The sequence below is a fragment of the Neltuma alba genome, unplaced genomic scaffold, assembly GCF_004799145.2.
Source record: "Neltuma alba isolate B1F8T4 unplaced genomic scaffold, ASM479914v2 tig00010845_pilon, whole genome shotgun sequence".
Classification (NCBI taxonomy): domain Eukaryota; kingdom Viridiplantae; phylum Streptophyta; class Magnoliopsida; order Fabales; family Fabaceae; genus Neltuma; species Neltuma alba.
Window position 1 is genome coordinate 44,451 of NW_021635642.1, and position 20,156 is coordinate 64,606.

Consider the following 20,156-nt stretch of genomic DNA (forward strand, 5'->3'; position numbering starts at 1 on the left):
TAAAGGTAACAAGCTGAGATTACAGCCTTGTTTAGTCTTTTTTCCCCTTTAACATTCCCACCCAAATCATTTTCAAAACAAGTTATAGTTTGAAATGGTACTTTTATTTCGACAATAATAAATCAAATTTAGATGATACTCCGTGATTAAAGCTGAACTGTGGGATGTCATTACAGGTCTGATCTTCAAAGGGCAAAGGGGTTTGTATTAACAATCTCATTATGAAATGTGGTTCTGCTGCTGCTCGGGTTGTAAAAAATGAACTGAGTTGTTTTGAGAATATTATAGTACAGCATGTATATAGGGAACGGAATATTTATGCAGATAGCTAATTTGTGCTTAACACAGGATATTGTGGTTAGATTTTTTGATAGGTCATCAAAAGATTTTTCACCTTGCTTGTATAATGACTTTGTGGGTGCTGCGTACCCACGGTTGATAGTGATGGAATAAGAGACTGGCCTTTGCTCATATTATTCAAACACACAAAAAAAAATAATAATGCTATGGGAGAGAATCATTTTTATTATTATCATCATTTTTTATTAACAGTTTTAAGATTAGAGGACTAAGGGTCTGTTTGGGTCAGCAAAAGTAGCTTAAAATGAGCTTAAATTTTAAAATAAGCTGGGTTGCAAATCGGACCTGTTTGGCAGAGCTTAAAACTAATTGGGCTTATGTTACAAAAAACTATCTGAATGCCCAATTGCCATAAGCTGCAAGAAGGAGCTTATGACTTAAATCAGAAGAGCTTTTGGCGGGAAAAAAATTCAGAAGAGCTGTTCTGCAATGTCAGATCCTTTTTTCCTCTCCCATTTGCCTTTTCCTCTCACGAGCATCACTTTCGTTTCTTTTTCACCCAAGAGTCCCACGCCATCTCCGTCGCTGGTCGCCCTGCAGAAGGTCCCTCTCTGGTCGCCGTGAGCTGTGCCTTGTCATCGTCGTGAGCTCCGCATAGTGGGTGTGAGGTGTGCATGGCCTACTGGAGGGTGCTTCTTCCTTGCAAGTCCAAGCTGGTCCCGCCATTTGCAACTGAGGTCGCCACCGTCTACCTGTGCTTTCGAGCTGTGTGTGGAGATCTTGCCTTGCCAGTCTGATACACTGTGGGATCTACCTCTGGCAGCCTTCGATTGGGTTGATCTGTTACAGGTTGGCGGTAAATTTTTTTCTTTCTTTTCTGGTTTGATTCGTGCTTGAATTTGCTGTCGTTGGTGGAAGTCAAGAGTTCTCCGTCGCCGCTAGTCGTTTTATTATTTTTTTCCTTCTGGTTTTTTGTAGTGCTCTGTTTCTGGCCGGTGGTTGTTTTTATTTTGTTCCCTTCTGGTTTCTTCATGGTCGCCTGCCTCTGCTCGCCGGTGGTGTGATCTTTTTCTCATCGCCTTCGTGGTTTTTTGTTGTCCTCTGTTTTTGCTAGCCGATAGTTCTTTTTATTTTTTCCCTTATGGTTTTCTGACGGCGCTCGGCTTTGCTTGCTTGTGGTTTCACTTTGTCGCAATACTGCAAATTATCCATAGCTTATCAATTAATTAATTATGTAATATTATTATTTCGTTTCACTTTGTCGCAATACGGCAAATTATCCATAGCTTATCAATTAATTAATTATGTAATATTATTATTTCGTTTCACTTTGTCGCAATACTGCAAATTGGAGTTCAAAACAGTTTTATCCGTTCAAATTATGTTTCGCTTTTATTTGCCTTATGTTTTTCCATTGCTCTGCTGTTTTCAAATTTAATTCGCTTAATCAATTTCACTTATTCATATTAAATTAAATTAAATTCATTGTCTTATGTCAATTCTTTTTTTTAATTATGTTTCACTTTATATTTAAAATATTTTTTATGATTTCTCTAAAGTTTTCAATTTTAATTCACTCATTAAATTTCATTTCTTTATTATATTATCTCAATTCTTTTTTATTCATGTTTCACTTTATATTTCAAATATTTTTATGATTTTCTAAAAATTTTAAAATTTAATCCACTCATTAAATTTTATTTCTTCATATTAATTTATTTTAATTTTATTGTATTGTTTGAAATCAATTTTTCATCATGTTTCATTATTTATTAAAACTCATACCCATTTTGGTAATTTTTAAACCAAACTTACTTTTACTCAATTATAATCCAAACAAGTTTTTACCAATCTCACTTTTGTAAACTAACTTTTTTGAACTCCAATCCAAACACAATTCAGCTTATCCAATTTACCAACTTCACTTTTCTATAAGTCACTTTTTTGTAAGTTGTTTTTCCAATCGCTGATCCAAACAAGCACTAAAAATTTACTTTTTAAAATTAAGGGACCAAAATGAAACCTTATGTAAAGTTAAAGGACTAAAAGTATACTTTAGACTTTTTTTTAGGGAAAATTAGAGATAAGGACTAAGAAAAGATTATATTTATTAGGGAGGATCTTAAAAAGTGTAATTATTTAGAAGGACAAAATATCAATATGTAAATTTTAAAATACTAAAATACTCCCAACTAAATCTCCTACGATTTCTCTAACCAGTAACCACTAACTTTGCAACCTATTTTTCATTAACAAAAATATTTTTGCACTGTTGTTTTACTTTTATATCCATATTTCTATTATCTCAATTTTCAGGTCTGATAACAATAAATAATTAAATACTGTTCACATAACATACATTTAGCCGAAACTATAACCTCATTCCATCTATGCTCAATTGATTGTAAACCCCAAAAAAAATTATAAACGAAATAATTGAGTGTGAAGTTTGAAAATTGAAATAACAAAAAAAGCAACATACTAAAAACGAAAAAAAAATTAATAAATCACATAGATCATGACACTAATATTATGTAACACATTAATTTGAGGAATCTCAAAATTAATCTCCAAATATTATCCAGATGCAATAAGACTCGCTGCATTAATTGGTGAGGTCTATACAATATTACTGTCATTATTAATCATCTAATAATGGCACAAACCATGAATTAACAACGGTTGGTATAGGGCAATGAAAAGTATTAGTGGTATGAATCCATATTGAGAAATGAGATGATTGAGAGAGAGATTCGCTGGTATGAGATATTAAAGATTTAATAATTAAATTAAATCAAGGATTTAATTTAAAATTCAAAAGCAGTGGTTAGAGGAAAGATAGGAGATTTGGTTAAGGGTACTTTCATATTTTTAAAATTATATTTTAATATTTGGTCCTTCTAAATAATTACACTTTTTAAGATTCTTCTTAATAAATATTACTTCTTGCAAGTCCTTCTCCCTAATTTTCCCTTTTTTTTTAACATAGATAGAGTAGACAATTAAGCAATTTTATTTTCCATTTTATTATGAATTTCTAATTCATTAATGAATTGAAAATATGTTTAAAAAGTTGAAAAAAACAACTCTAGATTAAGAAGTAGTTAAAGTTAAAAATTAGAGAATATCTTTTTGTTTTTTAGGAGCCACATGTTATCGGAGAAGCCTAAAACATATTTTAATATTTGTAAGTTTTATAAAATTTATTCGTAGAAACAATGTAGGAGAAAAATCACATTTTTTCAAAAAAAAATATATTAGTATTTTTTTACCAGCAGTATAATATTAAGTAGCTAAAAAGAGGGTACTTCTTCCTATATCCTTGTTATTTTATAGTTAGGAAGTTTTCTAGAAAGTTTTTATAGTCCAAAAATATATTACTTACTTTGTGAAAAATAAATAATATTACATTCTTCTTTTTCATAAATAACCTTATTAATAAGAGAGATTATATAAGAAAAAATTAAAGATAACTAGGGTGAGTTGATTTTAATGGGAAGGTAAAGTTGGAAAGTAGTAATAATTTTTTAATAATACAAACTATTCCCTCCATTCTTTTTTATTAAAAAAAACAATTGACTGAATTATATTGATTAAAGATTTGGTTAAAATTGATTAAGACAATAAATATGTAAAAACTATAATATTTTTCTTTAAAACACCCTTATTTATGGGGGAGAAAGTATAAGAGAGAGATTAAAGAAATTATTAAAATAAAAAGAATTGTGAAGAAGAGACAATATATGGCGGAGAGAATATTTTAAGGTATTGATATTAAAAAGAGTAATTAAAGAGGGTAAATCAGGAAATTAACAACTAAAAAATTTAAAACATCACTAAGATGTCACTTATAAATATAAACAGTAACAAGTAGTTTTGTTTCCTTATAAAAAAGGAGTTGAGGGAGCAATTTTCTTAATTATTGTGAAATAGTTTAAAATATAATATATCAAGGATAGGAGATGATAAATGGATTCCTTAACGTCGATCCTCTTCTTTATGCTTCAGTGGATTCCATATTAAAAAACAAAAAAATCGATTGATGCTGATTGCAACAATGCACCCCTATGCTTCTAATTGCTTATGAAACTTCTCTAGTTCTCTTCGTCGCACGGGTTTACAGTTTGTGGATTGCCACATTGAATGATTGTGATAAATTCCATCATATACTAACTCCCCTGCTTAATATAACAACTAGTTTGATATTTAATTTGGGCCTAAATATAAAATTTTAATCCGTTTTATTTACATATTTATATATTTTTTTTCAAGATAGTTTTTGTAGTTGTTATAGATATTAAAAATATTTTTATCTAATATACATGATTAGTAAGGATATTTTAAAAAAGATGACATTTATTTATTATAAATAATTTACTTAACTAATTTTTTTAATATACTCAAATTATATAATTGGCTCTTATATTACATATGGACAGAGTAGTATTTACGTAAATAAAATGCTATTTGTCATTTAGTGGCGATCTAATCTGCGTTTCAGTTTCAGGTGTGTAGTTTGAGTTCATAACTTCATGCATCATCGTTTTGATCTGTCAAATTTCTTGGGTGTATAAAAGGAAGGCTTTTCTTGTGAGTGTGAGAGAGATATACTAAATAGCTTCGTATCTTTTCATGGTTTCCTCGTCTTCGCCTTCATCTTCCACGCCGCGTGAGATCACTACAGAGGGATGAGAAAGCGGCTGTTGGGTTGATATTCCGTCAAGATTCGCGACCCATGGAAGAAAACATGCGTTTCGTTAGGCACGTCCGAAGCTCCGGTGACGGCAGGGCTGACTTACGACGGTGCTGCCTGTTCCCTTCGCAACCCAAAGGCCAAAACCAACTTTCCTCCATCTCCGGTGGCTGCAACCTCTGAATATGACTCCGGTGTTCTCAAGGATCATTCTCCGCCTTCGCCTGCGGCTCGCACTGCGATTGGTGTAATTGGGCGGGAAAGGATAAGCACTTTTGCTGATTAAAGGACAATACTCGAAAACAGAGCCAATTTTGGTTGATGGCTTTATTATCCGTTTATAGTGTGAAGGGGGTTTCTCAATAAAAAAATAATTAAAATAGATATAATAAAATGAAAAATAGAAAAAAGGCATCTGGCAACAAAATAATAAACAAAAAACGAAATTCAAAATAAAAAAATTTATTATTGTAAATTAATTGCTTTCTAAAATTATTCTTATGTTCTAGGCCTTTTGGAAAGTCGGAATTCGAGCGGGACACGTGTTATTTTAAGAGAAGCACTACCTGGTACAATCCATTACAACAAAAATATTTAGAGATTAAGTTTTTAAATATTTTGAAATATTTATCAAGGAGCAACTAGGAAGCGGAAGGTTTTTTTTTTTTGTTTTCATATGTCTTGAAAGTTTGATTTCATAGTATTTTTGTTCTAAAATGTTATATATAATTAAGCTTAATGGTTAAAAATACAAGTCAAACTATATAATTTAATGATCAAACTTAATGGCAAATAATGATCAGGTATTAGATGCTTCTTTATGATATTCTCAAAGTATTTAATTATCTTATCCCAAATATTTAATTGACCGAGAGTCATAAGGTGGCGCCCAAAACATACTTGAAGTTCTAATGATTTGCCTGCATCTTCAACTCTGTTTTATTTTCTTTCTTTTCTCCCACCAGTATTTTCAACTCTGAAACGTACTTTTATTTAGGTTTAATGAACTGGTGTGCTTCGGCAGGATGAAAGCAACACAAGTACAGAACAGATCCCTTTCATTTTGTTAAATAAATAGATGACTGGGTTCATGTGTGAAACCAGCACTAAATTATGTTCAATAGAGAACAAGTAAACAATAAAACATCTATGATTAAAACAATAGTACAAGCGTCTCCAAATATGAGTAGGAAAGCCTTCCATATGAATAGAGGCAGAAACCTATTCCTAAATTATGATCTAAAACCAGTACAATATCATTATTCCATATAAACTTGTCTGATGATTGCCAAGCCTGTGATTTTTCTTTTTCTTTTTTTTTTTTTTTTTCCTTAATACCTTCCAACTTCCATGTTGTCTGCTGGGTCATCGTTATGCTCAATTCCCTTGCACATGTCGAACACATACGAACCTATATTCTTGCATGTTTGGATTACTAGGTTTGGGGCAAAATATACGAGGAGCCACATGAAGTAGATAATGACGATGAGTGCTATAACAGGTTTAGAAACCAGCACTGATATGAGCACAGCACAGGCCATGCTTCCTGAGATTGCAGCTACGTGAGATGAGAGTTCGATATAATGAGGGGTGGCATTAATATTATTAGGGTTGGAGGCGTGAGACTTGTAGTAGGCGAATGAAAAGGCATAAAGGAACAAGCATCCTATGAAGATCCACACGTTTGCAGACTATTTGTCGGAGGGAGATGAGCTGGGAAAGTGCATTTGAACCACCGTGGCTATGGTTGTAATCAAGAATACAAACATAGCATGCCATGGATTTGAACTGCGAAAAAACCAACAAACTCACCATTATTATTTAGAATCTAGTGATGAAAAGAAACTTAAAAAAATATTTGGGAAGATGTCCAAATTTGAGGAACAGCTGGCACTTCCAGCTCATGTATGGAGTTGGGATAATAAGATGAGAGCAACGAAGAATGAGAAAGCAGAGTGGTACGTAAGAATTGAGAGAGAAAGAAAACTAACCTCACTGGATCGGCCATGGATCAGCTATGTTAAAGACAATGTTGAGGATGAGGGAGAAAGTGCCACACTACGTATGATTTATAAGAAGACGAAACTAAAGGCGAGCAATGCCAAGGACTAAAGTAATATGAGGTTAAGGCGTGGACGCCCCCATCATCACAAAAATCTCATAGTTGAACTTATGTATTTGTGTAAGGACAACAGACACACACATCTACATTTGTGAAAAGTTGCAAGTATTATGAACTTTCCTACAAAGATGAGAAAAATAGACAGGAGGGTCAAGTAACATATTTACGCCGACGTGTGATTGATTGATTGATTAATTAGTTAATAAGGGGTGTGTGTGTGTGTGTGTAGGAAACATTCTGGTGGTCATCAAGTTCTCCAATCACTGTAATTTGGCTTTGCGATTTGTATTTCTCATGGTGTCCGTAATTATTGTTGCTCCATGGTTTAGATTTATGTCCGTTAAGTGTTTCAATTATAATAATCGGAAAACTTGACAGGAGAAACTAGATTGATCTAAGTAATGTGCATTTTAGTATTCGTACATTTTAATATAGGAAAATATTTAGGTCAAATTTCGTATATTTATTATGTCAAATTTTGCAATACACATGGCCATGTCTCCGTATGAGTTTATAATTAAATGATGGTATATATTTTAAAAATACGATACATAGCTATATTTGATTGGAGAGCTTGACATAATGGATATGATGAACTGGAAGTAAGTAGTGTCCTTTAATACATATATATTAATTAAAAATTAAATTTGATTTTCAACCAAACATCTTTTTAATATTTATATCCATATTAATTTTCATATCTATCTCCATTTTCAAATCCATTAAAATGAATTCTATGGAATCAAACAGGCCTTTAGGACGTATTTGGTTCGGGGGAGAAAGGGAAGGAACTTTAACTAGGGGAGAAAATTTAATATTATCTTATTTAGTTTAGTATGGGAGAGGAGAAAAAATATTTTTATATGGATAATTTATCCTTATTAATTTTATATAATAAAATATTTTTTTATATATCTTACTATATTTATTAATTTTATTAATATGTTTTTTAAAATCTTTCACCCCTCTAAAAATATGATAAATTATAAAGTCGAGTCGGAGAAAAAAATATTTCAATAAAATAAGAAAAAGTATATTACATAATTTTAATTTCAAAATCAGTTATTCAAAATTTCAAATAAAAATAATAATATGAGTATAACTAAAAATGTATAATTTGTTTATAAAGACGAAGCTAACTTTGGATTTAAAAACTGAAAGTGGGGAAGGTTGTTTGAGTTTCTTCCATATTTATTATGTTTAATTAATTTTATCTGTTTTTTCACACTACGTAATTTGATTATGAGGCTCTTGTAAAGAAAAAGACGAGAGGGAGTCTTGGATAAGAGCTCCTGGGATGCGACTTGACGCAGCACTTAATAGACGCCTGAATTTTTATGTCGACGTGTAATCAATGAGGTGTGTGTGTGTGTGTGTAAACATTCTTGTCGTCAAGATCGTGAGGGTGATGACAAGAGTCTTCCACGGTCGCTATCAACATCAACAGCTACTAATATATGCAGAATATGCATACTATTGTTACAACTAGATTATGCATTAAAAATAGTTAGTTTTTATTCTAATTTGTTAAAAATATATAATGGTTTGGTACTGAAAGTATGCTCTTTTAAGCTTTACACTAACGATTTTGTAATTGAATATCATGAGTATTATTATTAATGAATTTATTTTTATTTTTTATTTAGTATTCTTTGAATATTTATCATGGGCAATTAAACCCTCTCAAAAAATTATTAAGTTGATATCATGTTGCTGATTGTTATGATAAATAAATTTAATTTGAATGATTCGGATTGAGTCAAGCTATCTGTGCATCCAGTACCATAAAAAATATTTTTTTAAAAATACATTCAATATCTTAAAATATTTTATGGTACATTTAACATTTTAAGTTTTTTTTGTGCAATTTTATATTTATCAATTTATGGTGCTAAATGTACCAAAAGAATTTACAATGCTCAATGCACCTAAAAAATATTTTAAAATGATAGATATTTAAAATATAATTTAAGTTATTGGATGTATGTGAAAAGATATTTTAAATGCTAGATATATTATAAAATATTTTAAGATACTAAATATATTTTAAAAAATAATTTAGAGTATTAAATATATCTTAGTCCATACATTTTAAAGTTTTTCATCCATAGTGCGCGGGCCACGGTATTAGTTCCAGTCCAAGACGCAAAGACAACCTCGTCGATCCCGGGATTGGACCCCGTCTATGCTTTGGCTCTGCACCTTAGGAAACTGAACGGGTACATGGACTAATTCGAGACACAATTAGTGCGAGGAAAATAAAAGAAAGGTAACGAGAAAAAAAAAAATTAACCATTTAAAAAATTAAAAAAATAAAAGGGTAAATTGGGGATAATTTAATTGACAAATAGGACATAAGATGATTGATTACATAAAGGAAGATTAATTGCACACAAAAGAAAGTAAGTTGTACAAACAGAAGAGAGTTTGCACAGAATATTATTTGGATATAAGGGATTAGTTTGTATAGAGGGAAGATAACTTGCACATAAGATAATTTTATTAGCAAAAAAGGAAATTGAGTTATACGTCGCATAAAAGATCATTACACACAAAGGAAGATAAATTACATACAAAAAAAGTCAAGTTACACAAAGTCCTTAAGTTTTATTTGTCAATTAAATTTTTAACGAAGGATTTATCCCAATTTTCCCAAAAATAAAATAAAAAATATTTTACTCATTAAAATTTTATAATTTTTTTAATTTTTTAAATTGAGTTTATTTCCTTATTTTCATTTCGCCGATACGAGGCACCGGTAAATTGCCAATTTGCTTCTGATTTAGCAGCTTCTTAGTCATGCACATGCTTCAATTTCTCAACCATGTGGGCATGCTGTAACACGACACTGGTCTGTTTTGAGCCCTCCTTCTTGACCACCTCTTCCTGAAGAAGATGACGCATCCTTCAACACGAATCTTAGGCTTGCGAAGAAAACCCATGAGCCATTCCTGTGATAGCTGTTCCAAAGTGAGAATTTGAGGTTATGTCTCTTCCATAACTGTGGACTTCCATTTACATATGGGCAGTGTTAGGGGCATGCCAGTCATCAATTGGACAAAAGTGGCTTAATATGAAAAACCAACTTTCCTCCAGCTCCGACGTTCTCAAGGATATGACCGCCTTCGATCCTCCTCCTCTTTCGCCGGCGACTCCCATTGCCATTGGTCTAGCTGAGTCGGGAAGGATGAGAAATTGTTAGTTAAAAGGCTATATCCTGTTTGGCTCTGTTCCAACACAGAAAACAAAGCCACTATTAGTGGCGGAGAAAACGGAGGCTAGGTGACTTTTTTTGCCATATCATGCTAATTTTATTGCAATTTTTTCTTTTGGGATTAAATTCTTCCCCTCTTCCCTAAAGAGGTCACTTTATCAAGACTTAAATACGTCAGTTATGTAACTAATTATAAATACTAAGAAAATTGTTAAAATTTGTAATTTATAACAACTTTGTCTTGGTGACTTCCATAAATAGTCATTATCTTTATTGATTAAAAAAAATTTACTATGGAATGCAATTTGGGTATCAAAATGTATGTTATATTAAAGACCCAACATAATAATTTTTTACCCTACCTCTAATGATAGATACAAGGTAGACGATAAAAGTTTGCTTTAATTTTAAATATAATATCGTAATTTATTTTATCTTTTAAATTTATAATGTTTTTTCTAAAGTAATCATATTAATTATATATATTAAGAGAGTTTCAAATTAATGATTTATTTCAATACACATGATTAAAATATTAATGTATTAATTATAAATAACTAATTTAATTACTTTACTAAGTACAACAAAATTAGTATTCCAATCCAATCGTCCCTTTTTATAAGTAGCAACTATCATTTTTTTCTGTTCCCTAAAGATAAGCAATATTTGTAAGTTGTTTTGAATTTTTGTAGCAAATTCCTTTTTTTTCCCTTATTAATTACTCATTTTAATACTCAGTATATTTATTATCTTATTTTTCAAATAATCATCTCTCTCCCTCACACATTGTCTTCCTTTCATAATTCTCTTTATTATAATAATTTTTTATTCTTTTTTAATACTCTTCCTACCATAAATAAAAGTATTTAAAAAAAATTTCAATTTTTACTCATTTATTTTTTAACTAATTTTTTTATTTACGTTATTGGAAAAAAAAAAAACGGAGTGGGAGAGAATTAAAGATGAGATCAGATGTTGTAGTATAGCGCGTGGCCTGCAAAAGCACATCGTGTGTGGTAGAAGCGTGGGCAGCGTCGTGAGTCGTGACCGATCCAGTCTACGTAAGCATCATGACGTAAGAGACGCGACTTCGTTTTGTGAGGGTCTGGCAGGATATAAAGCAAAATAACTCCATATACGGCACTATCTCTATTAATATAAGATCTTATTTGATTTTTATTTTAGTCTTAAATATAAAATTTTAGTTCATCTTGTTTCTAATATTTATATATTCTTTCAAAATAGTCCTTCTAATAATAATAGTTCTAACTAACACACTTGATTAGTAAAAATATTTTAGGAAAGAGAATACATATTTATTACATATAACTAACTTAACTCATTACCTTAATCTTCTCAAAATAGTCAACTAGCTCTTATAATAAGAACCGGAGGTAGTACTTTAATACTCCTCCAATCCTTAATATAAAACCTATTTAACTAATTTGATTAGATTAAGTAAGTTAGGTAAGTTAGTCAATTATAAAAAAATATGACATGTTTTTTTTTAAACACTATAATCATCTTTCTTAATATCCTTTCTCCCTCTTCTACTTAATTATGATTGAAGGAGATCCATAAGAGTAATTTATAAAAATTTGATAAATATGATAAATAGGTCTTATATTTAGGACTAAAATCAACTTAACAATTAGATCCTATATTAAGAACCAGAGGAGTATTAAATATGTTTAAGTGAAAATGAAAAGAAAAAAGGATTTTTAATAGGAAAATCTCATATAAAAAACCTTGAAGTTACAGTATACTAATTTTGGTATCTAACACTTCAAAATAATAATAAAAAAGTAAATTGAAATTAAAATTTTAAAATCTAAGGAAAATAACCAAAAAGTCTCTCTATTTTTTTTTCCAGAAAAAAAGAGTTTCAACCCCTCATTAGATGCCACTGGAGTTCTGGTACCGGCAAGCTAGGCTGCAAGAGGATTTTCTTGTTAACGAGGGAGGAAAGTAGGGTTGGTGGGATTTGATCCCCAACAAAGTGGTTGCTAAACTTAAAGAGGTCAACTGAACCAAGAAACTTTGTTAACATTATAGTACAATAAATATATATATAAGTTAACTTATTTACTTTGGTTTCAACTCATGATAACAATTTATTTAAGAGTAATAAGTTTTGATTGTGAAATAATAAGTCTAAAATTTGGATTAACAATGTGTTTTCTTCTTGATACATAACATGTGAATTAATTAAAAATTATAATAATTCATCTAAAAATAATAAGTCCTAATTATGAAATAATAAGCCTCAAATTTGGATTAACAATACATTTTTTTTTCCTTAGTATGCAATATGTGAATCAATTAAAAATAACAAGTCCTAATTGGAAAATTACAAGTTTAGAGTTGGGACTAGTAAGATGCTTTTTTTCCTAATATATAATATATGAATTAATTAAAAATGACAATACTTCAATTAGGAATAACAAGTTCTCATTGTAAAATAACATGTTTCTAGTTGAGAATAATAACATATTTTTTTATTATAAAAATATATTATTTATAAAAATACCGTATCTCTAATGTTAAAAAACATAAAAATACTTTTTAATTTGTAACAAGTTATATAGATATATAGATTAAAAAGTATCTATAAATTATACCGACCGTTTTGAAAATTTATTCTAAGAAATTCTATTTTTCTGACACCACTTTCTCCTTTATAAATGATATAACTAGTATAATTAAAAAAAATTTTATCAATTAGAGATAAAATATTTTTCTGGCTTTTGCGATTTGTATTTCTCATGATGTCCGTAATTATTGTTGCTCCATGGTTTAGATTTGTGATGCCTTGTTTCATGGTTTTGATTGCCGGAGTCATGGTGTGAATGGAATGCAATGGCGTGGGTAGGTGGTCGGAAGTTTCAAAGATTATTGGACGATATTTTAGTAGGAAAAAAGCTTAGGTCAGGTGTCCAGTAATTATTGTGTTAAGTTTTTCAATCATATTGATCGGAGTACTTGGCATAATAATCATAAAAACTTAATTGATCTAAGTAATGTCCATTTTAGTATTCATACATTTTAATATCGAAAAATATTTTAAGTTTTATAGTACATGTGGCCATGTCTCTATATGATTTTATAATTAAATGATAGTATATATTTCAAAAATAAGATACATAGCTATATTTCACTATCCAAATGCAAATTAAGCACACAAAACAAAAACACACAAATAGTTACCTATATCGTCTTTGAAAAAGTTATTTGGCTACTCGTACCGACAACACAGAGGAAAATAAAAGCTAAAAAAAATACTCAAATTAAACATATTTAATTTTGCTAATTATAAAAGTTGATCTTATATATTAAATATTATTTATAATTATATTTTATTAATTACTCTATAAAGTTTTTAAAAAAGCAATTTAAATAATATAAGAGTAAAATTGTCCATACAAAAATATTTTCTCCCCTCTCTTCTTAAACCAAACAAGATAACATTAAAATTCTTCTTTTCCCCTCCCTTGGTATTAATCCAAACAAGATATAATTAAAATCCTTTTTCTCCCATTTATCTCCTTTCCTTCCATTAAAATCCCTCGCTTCTCATTCCCTCTATTAAGCCAAACACACCTTAACGTTTATGGATGGCCACATTGTTGAATGATTGTGCTAAATTGCATTGTATTCTAACTTTTGAACAATTTGGTTCTGAATATTTATCTCACATATTTATCTACTTATTTTTTATATTATAATTATTTAATTGTATACAATTAGTGCCAACTTATTAATAAAAGTAAATTCTTATAAGTTCATGATCCAAGTTTACATTCTTATTATTTGCACATGTTAAATGTTTTATCAAATGGTATTTCTAACTAATATACATTACTAAAAATATTTTTAAAAAATAATATTTATTTATTATTACTCAATTAATTTTTTAATATATTTAAGCCAACCAGCTAAATAAAACGCTATTTGTCATTTAGTGGCTACCTAATCTCCAAGTCAGTTTCAGATGCGTAGTTTCAGTTCATAACCTCATACATTATCGTTTTGACCCGTTAAATTTCTTGGGTGTACAAAAGGACGGCTTTTCTCGTGAGTGTGAGAGAGATATACTTAAAAAGCTTCGTTTTATTTCATGGCTTCTTCGTCTGCACCTTCCTCTTCCATGTCGCCTGAGTTCACTACAGAGGGATGAGAAAGCAGCCGTGGGGTTGATATTCCGTCAGGATTCGCCACCCATGGAAGAAAACACGCGTTTGGTTAGGCACGTCCGTGGCTACGGTGGCGGCGGGGCTGGCCTACGACGGTGCTGCCTGTTCCCTTCGCAACCCAAAGGCCAATACCAACCTTCCTCCGTCCCCGGTGGCTGCAACCTCTGAATATGGCTCCGGTGTTCTCAAGGATCATCCTCCGCCTTCGCCTGCGGCTCCCATTGCGACTGGTGTAATTGGATTGGGAGGGATAAACACTTTTGCTAATTAAAAGACAATACTCTGTTTGTCTGTTTTCAATTTTTGCTGGTCGTTTTATTATACGTTTATCGTGTGAACCAGGTTCTCAATAAAAAAATGATTAAAGCGATTTTGCAATAAAATAAAGAACAAAAAACGAAATTCAAAATAAAAAAATTATTATTGTAAATTAATTGCTTTATAAAATTACTCTTATGTCATAAACCATTTTGGAAAGTCGGAATTCGAGCAGGAAGGTGTTGTTTTAAGAGAAGCTCGAGCAGGACGCGTGTTGTTTTAAGAGAAGCACTACTTGGTACAATCCATTACAACAAAATATTAAGTGATAAAGTGTTTAAATATCCCTAAGTATTTATGAATGAGCACTTAGGTCTCGTTTGGTACGAAATATTGAAAATAAGGAATCGGGATTGGGATTATAATTGAAAAAAATATTAAAATAATATTTAGTATGAGTAATTGCTTATTATATGGGATTAGACAAACACATAGATGTGGGATTGAGAAATACCACTTCCCCCCATAGTATTCTCCAATCTCATGGGTTTAACTAATCTCATATAAGAAACAATCTCTTATACTAAATACTCTTTTAATAGATTTTCTCAATTGTAATCTCAATCCCAATCTCTCATTTTCAATACTTCTTACCAAACGTAACCTTAAGTTCCATTTGGTACGAAGTATTGAAGATGAGGGATAAGAACAGTGATTATAACTAAAAAAAATCATTCAAAAGATCTTTAGCATTAATAATTACTTGATACATGAGATTGGGCAAACCCATAAAAATGGGGTTGGGGAATACCACTTTTCCCCACAGTATTTCCCAATCTCATATATATGGATTTGTCTAATCTCATATAATGAGTAATCTCTCATGCTAAATACTATTTTTACAATCTTAATATTAATTTCTATCCCTTATTTTCAATACTTTGTACCAAATATTACCTTAGTATTTAGAGTTTTTTTTAGTTCTTATATATCCTAAAAGTTTGATTTCGTAGTATTTTTGCTCTAGATTATTAGTAAACAAGTGAGTCAATGATTCAGTTTCCTTGTGGCAAAAGACACCAGTGCTCTAGGAAGAAAGATGTGGGAAGGATTCCATGTGAAATTTTCCAAACCAGCAATTTACCTGAGGATCAATATTCAATTTCCAAGTCATTGACCAAATATTTGACTGATCCATCCTGTAAATCAGGTTGGGACTACTTTTGATACCCATCAAGTGTCACCCAGCGCTTGTCACTTACCATCCAGATTTAATCTGAGCAGTCTATATTGAATATTTATAATTAATTATTTTTAAATAAAAATTATTTTAAAAAATAATTATTGAGAGATTATTTTTATTTTTTATACTATATTTGTTAAAAAAATTATCTTAAAAAATAAAAATAAGAAAATTAGATTTGCATGTTATCTCCTCTTGTAGAATGTAACTGCGAAAGCCAAATATTTCTTTTTCATGACAGCTAAACAGGCATAGGCCAGCGACATTGAGATGGTCTCTGCATTATAGTACCATCTTACTCTTCATTGTACTATGTGGAGCATAGAAATTGGTTTCATATCCTTTTATGGGGCCGAAATGAGATTTTATCTTTTTGGGATTAGAAGGATTAGGCTTTCCAGGCAATGAGAAAATTTTCCCTTAAATGCCATATTGCGATGTTCAGTTCAGTTTAATATATGTAGTTTCAGTTCATATATCATCGTTTTGATCTGTCAAATTTCGTGGGCGGTTTCTTCTCTGTGTGTGTCTATATATAGAAGGAAGGCTTTTGTTGTGAGCATGAGAGAAGCTTCGTTTCATTTCATGGCTTCTTCGTCTTCGCCTGCCTCTTCCATGTCACGCGAGATTAAGCACTTTTATTAATTAAAAGACAATACTCTGTGTTGGCTCTGTTTCGAACGCGGGAGACAGAGCAACTTTTGTTAATGAAAGCGCCGCCAAATATAACTAGGAAAGCTTTCTACATGTAGACTGCGTTCTAGCTACAATTTTATCCCCCCGTACATTGAAGAAATTTATATCTACATGATGATCTTGTAGGGGCAGAAAAACAGTACAATATCATTATAACTTGAGCAGTATGAGAATACTATAAAACCTGCGTGATGATTGCCCGTTGCTTTTCTTTTTTCTTTTTATTTATAAATCACTTCGTGTAAAGCACATATCTTATTTAAAATTTAATAAGTTTTTGATTTTATTTCTATTTAATATACATTATATCCTATATAAACAAAATTAATACAGTAATAAATGGAGGGTAAAATTATATATCTATATAAAAAATTTCTCTTGGTACCTTATAAATAGGATTTAAAAAAAGTCTTTCCTCTCTACTTTATAAATAGTACCGGATGAGTATACATGAAGGATGAGAAAGCAGAGTATGTAATTGAGAGAGAGAAAGCATACTAACCTCACTGGATCATCTATGGGGTGTGTGTACGTGAGAGAGAGAGATGTTGAGACGGATAGTGTAGAGAGTGATGAACCTCCCTCCAGTTATAAATCAAGTGGGAAGGGAAGAGATGGACAGAGAAAGGGGAGAGGCATGGCTGGCGAGTGGTTTTGACGGGGATGTCCAGAAATTCTAATATTTCTCCTGTTTTTGTGGTCGGTTGGTATAAGTATCGGGTGCCGGGTCGGATCGTTTTAGTTGCGGCTGGGTTGAGTACGAGGGACGGTTCTTAATTAATTCATTAATTCTTGGCCAAGAAAATAACATGGGACCCCTATTTTGTAAACAGATTAAGAAATTGAGAGAGGAAGACAATTTCATTGAATGTTGAGATTGATGTCAATTAAAGAGGAGAGGAAAGTTGGGCAGGGGAGAGAGAGTTACGATTTAGTCATTGGTCACTACTGTTGTATGAAGGGAAAACTATTTCAGGCTTCAGAAAGGAAGGAATATAGTACCCTTGTCCGTTCCCCCCCCCCCCCAGTGTAGAGCATAGTATTTAGAATAGGACTGGACCACACTGGTTGGGTTGGACAAAAAATGATTAATTGGCAGGTCTGGTCGGTAGAAAAACCCGGTAGTGGGTCAACCCGACCGGTTTTATGAGTTAACTCAGTTGTGATTTTTTTTTTAAATTTGTTTTAATACTAAATAATTATTACCTTGGTTACTAAAAAATTATACATAGGAATATTTTGCTACCATAAATTTATTTTGATATTTTACTATAATGAATATTTAGTAATTTTAATAGTATGATACTTGGATTTCAATTTGTTAGGGGAATTGTGAGAAAATTGGAAAGAAAATGTAATTGTATAATTATTTTGTTAGAAATTCAATGTATTACTTTCAGTCCTTAATATAAGAACCAATTGATTAATTCAAGCAAATTAAAAAAATTAATTAAATTAGTTATTTATAATCAATAGGTGTCATCTTCCTAAAATATCATGGCTAATCAGATGTATTAGTTAGAACTATCATTTGATGAAACCTTTAATATGTGCAACTACTATAAGGATGATCTTGAAAAAAATAAATAAATATAAGAGACAAAATAGATTAGGGGTCTTATATTTAGAACTAAATTAAAAGTCAAAAAAGTTCTTGTATTAAGGATCGGAGGTAGTATTAAATTAATATTTAGTCTTTCGGATGACATGACAAAAATTTAAATTAATTTTTATTTTTTTTGTTTCCTATTGGTTTGATTCACGGTTTAACTCTAGTCAGACTACTAATCCTTGATTCTAATACCTTAACTAATTCAAAATCCGGTCTTCGATACCTTGTTTTAAAGCGATTCAGGAAAACCTAAAAATAATTGTATTAAAAAAAAAAAAACCCGAGATAACATCATTTTAGGTCACAACCAATCTAAGAGTCTTGATTGAATTTTAATCACAATGATTCTCATCACTGTAATAATTATTCAAAACTAAATCCACAGGCATCCTATGAGCCAAATTTCCAATGTACACTGTTCATTCTCTTGGGTTGAGCGGAAAAGAAGGAGAACCTCACCTTTCAAAAACCACTTAGAAGGTGTTTGAATAAAAACGAAATTATAATTTTAAAAATGATTTTATAACATATAAAATAAATATATAGAAAAATTTATTTCGATTTACGAAAAAAACACTTTTCATGATGATTGTTTTTTCATTTCCCTTCATCTCATAGTCAAACACATTTTATTATACAATAATTAATTGTAAAAAAAATCACCCACTAATTGAAGATCGCAAGTCTATCGTAGAGAAACAAAGTACAATTATGATTTATTTTAAATCATACTAAAGTTAAAGATAAAAATGGCATATCCTTTTTTAAATTTTTTACAGCTATGTACTATAGAGAGAGGGAGAGAAAAGAGTTTTTTTTTTTTTGAGCAAAGAGAGAAAAGAGCTTTTACCTTCAAAAGTTTGAGAAAGTTTGCTTGTTCGGAGTAAGAAACATGTGGCCTCGTGAGGGCGTGAAATTACTTTTGGATAGTAATGAGTACTACTATGATCTTTATTATTTATTATTTATAAAAGTTTCTCATATATAAAAAAGAATATTAAATAGACTGGTAAAAAAGAAAGAAAGTATTCAATAGATAAAAAAATATTTTTACTCTTATTAAGAAAAACATGAAATACTAGTATATTTTTTCTCACTGATTTTCACTCTTTTCACCTTTACTATAATTAATAGAGACAGAATTAAAATAAAATATTAAAAAAGATACAAATAAAAAATAAAAAGTACCAAAAATTTTTCCTATAAATAACGGCTTCTGTTCGATGCCCATTCCTTTGTCCAAAACCATACCATTTTGGGTGTAAAATGATGGGCGCTAATTACCTTTTCTTTTATAAATGGCATTTAGCATCTTGAAGCATGTTTTTAGTACTATCCAATATTCCTTCAGGCCAAAAAAAAAAAGTACTCTCCAATGAATTTTGGTACACATGCCACATTTCAGGGGCACCTAATATTTTAAAATAATTTTTATACACTTAACACTATGAAATATTTTTCTAATAGCACCCCAATGTTCTAAGATAATTTTTAGTATATTCAATACTTTAAAATATTTTTTTAATAACACATAATATTTTAAATTATTTTTCTCAGTAGCAACAAGCACCTTAAACTAAGTACTACTCCCTACATGTTTTAAGTTAAAAATTAATTACTCTAGGATATTAGTCTCCACTGAAAAAATATTTTCAAGTGTTAAGTGTATCAAAAATTATTTTAAAATATTGGTTTACTTAAAAAATATTTCAAAGTGTCAAGTATACCAAAAACTAGTTTAAAATATCGGATTTCACTACATATACTTAAGGATATTATATACAAAGAAAGGTAACCAGTACCCATCATTCTTCGGTAAAAGAGG

General features: G+C 30.5%; 2 protein-coding genes across 2 annotated transcripts; both read left to right on the plus strand.

The window, feature by feature from the left end:
* The first annotated feature begins 974 nt into the window (after positions 1 to 974).
* Positions 975 to 5,279, plus strand: LOC114759434 (ethylene-responsive transcription factor 12-like). Its single transcript, XM_028948607.1, has 2 exons — positions 975 to 1,091; positions 5,025 to 5,279. The coding sequence occupies exons 1-2, from the start codon at positions 975 to 977 to the stop codon at positions 5,277 to 5,279; spliced, it is 372 nt and encodes a 123-aa protein (XP_028804440.1).
* Positions 5,280 to 6,859: 1,580 nt separating this feature from the next.
* On the plus strand, positions 6,860 to 14,793 carry LOC114759435 (ethylene-responsive transcription factor 12-like). Its single transcript, XM_028948608.1, has 2 exons — positions 6,860 to 6,951; positions 14,538 to 14,793. Exons 1-2 carry the CDS (start codon positions 6,860 to 6,862, stop codon positions 14,791 to 14,793), a joined length of 348 nt encoding a protein of 115 aa, XP_028804441.1.
* The last annotated feature ends 5,363 nt before the right edge of the window (positions 14,794 to 20,156 follow it).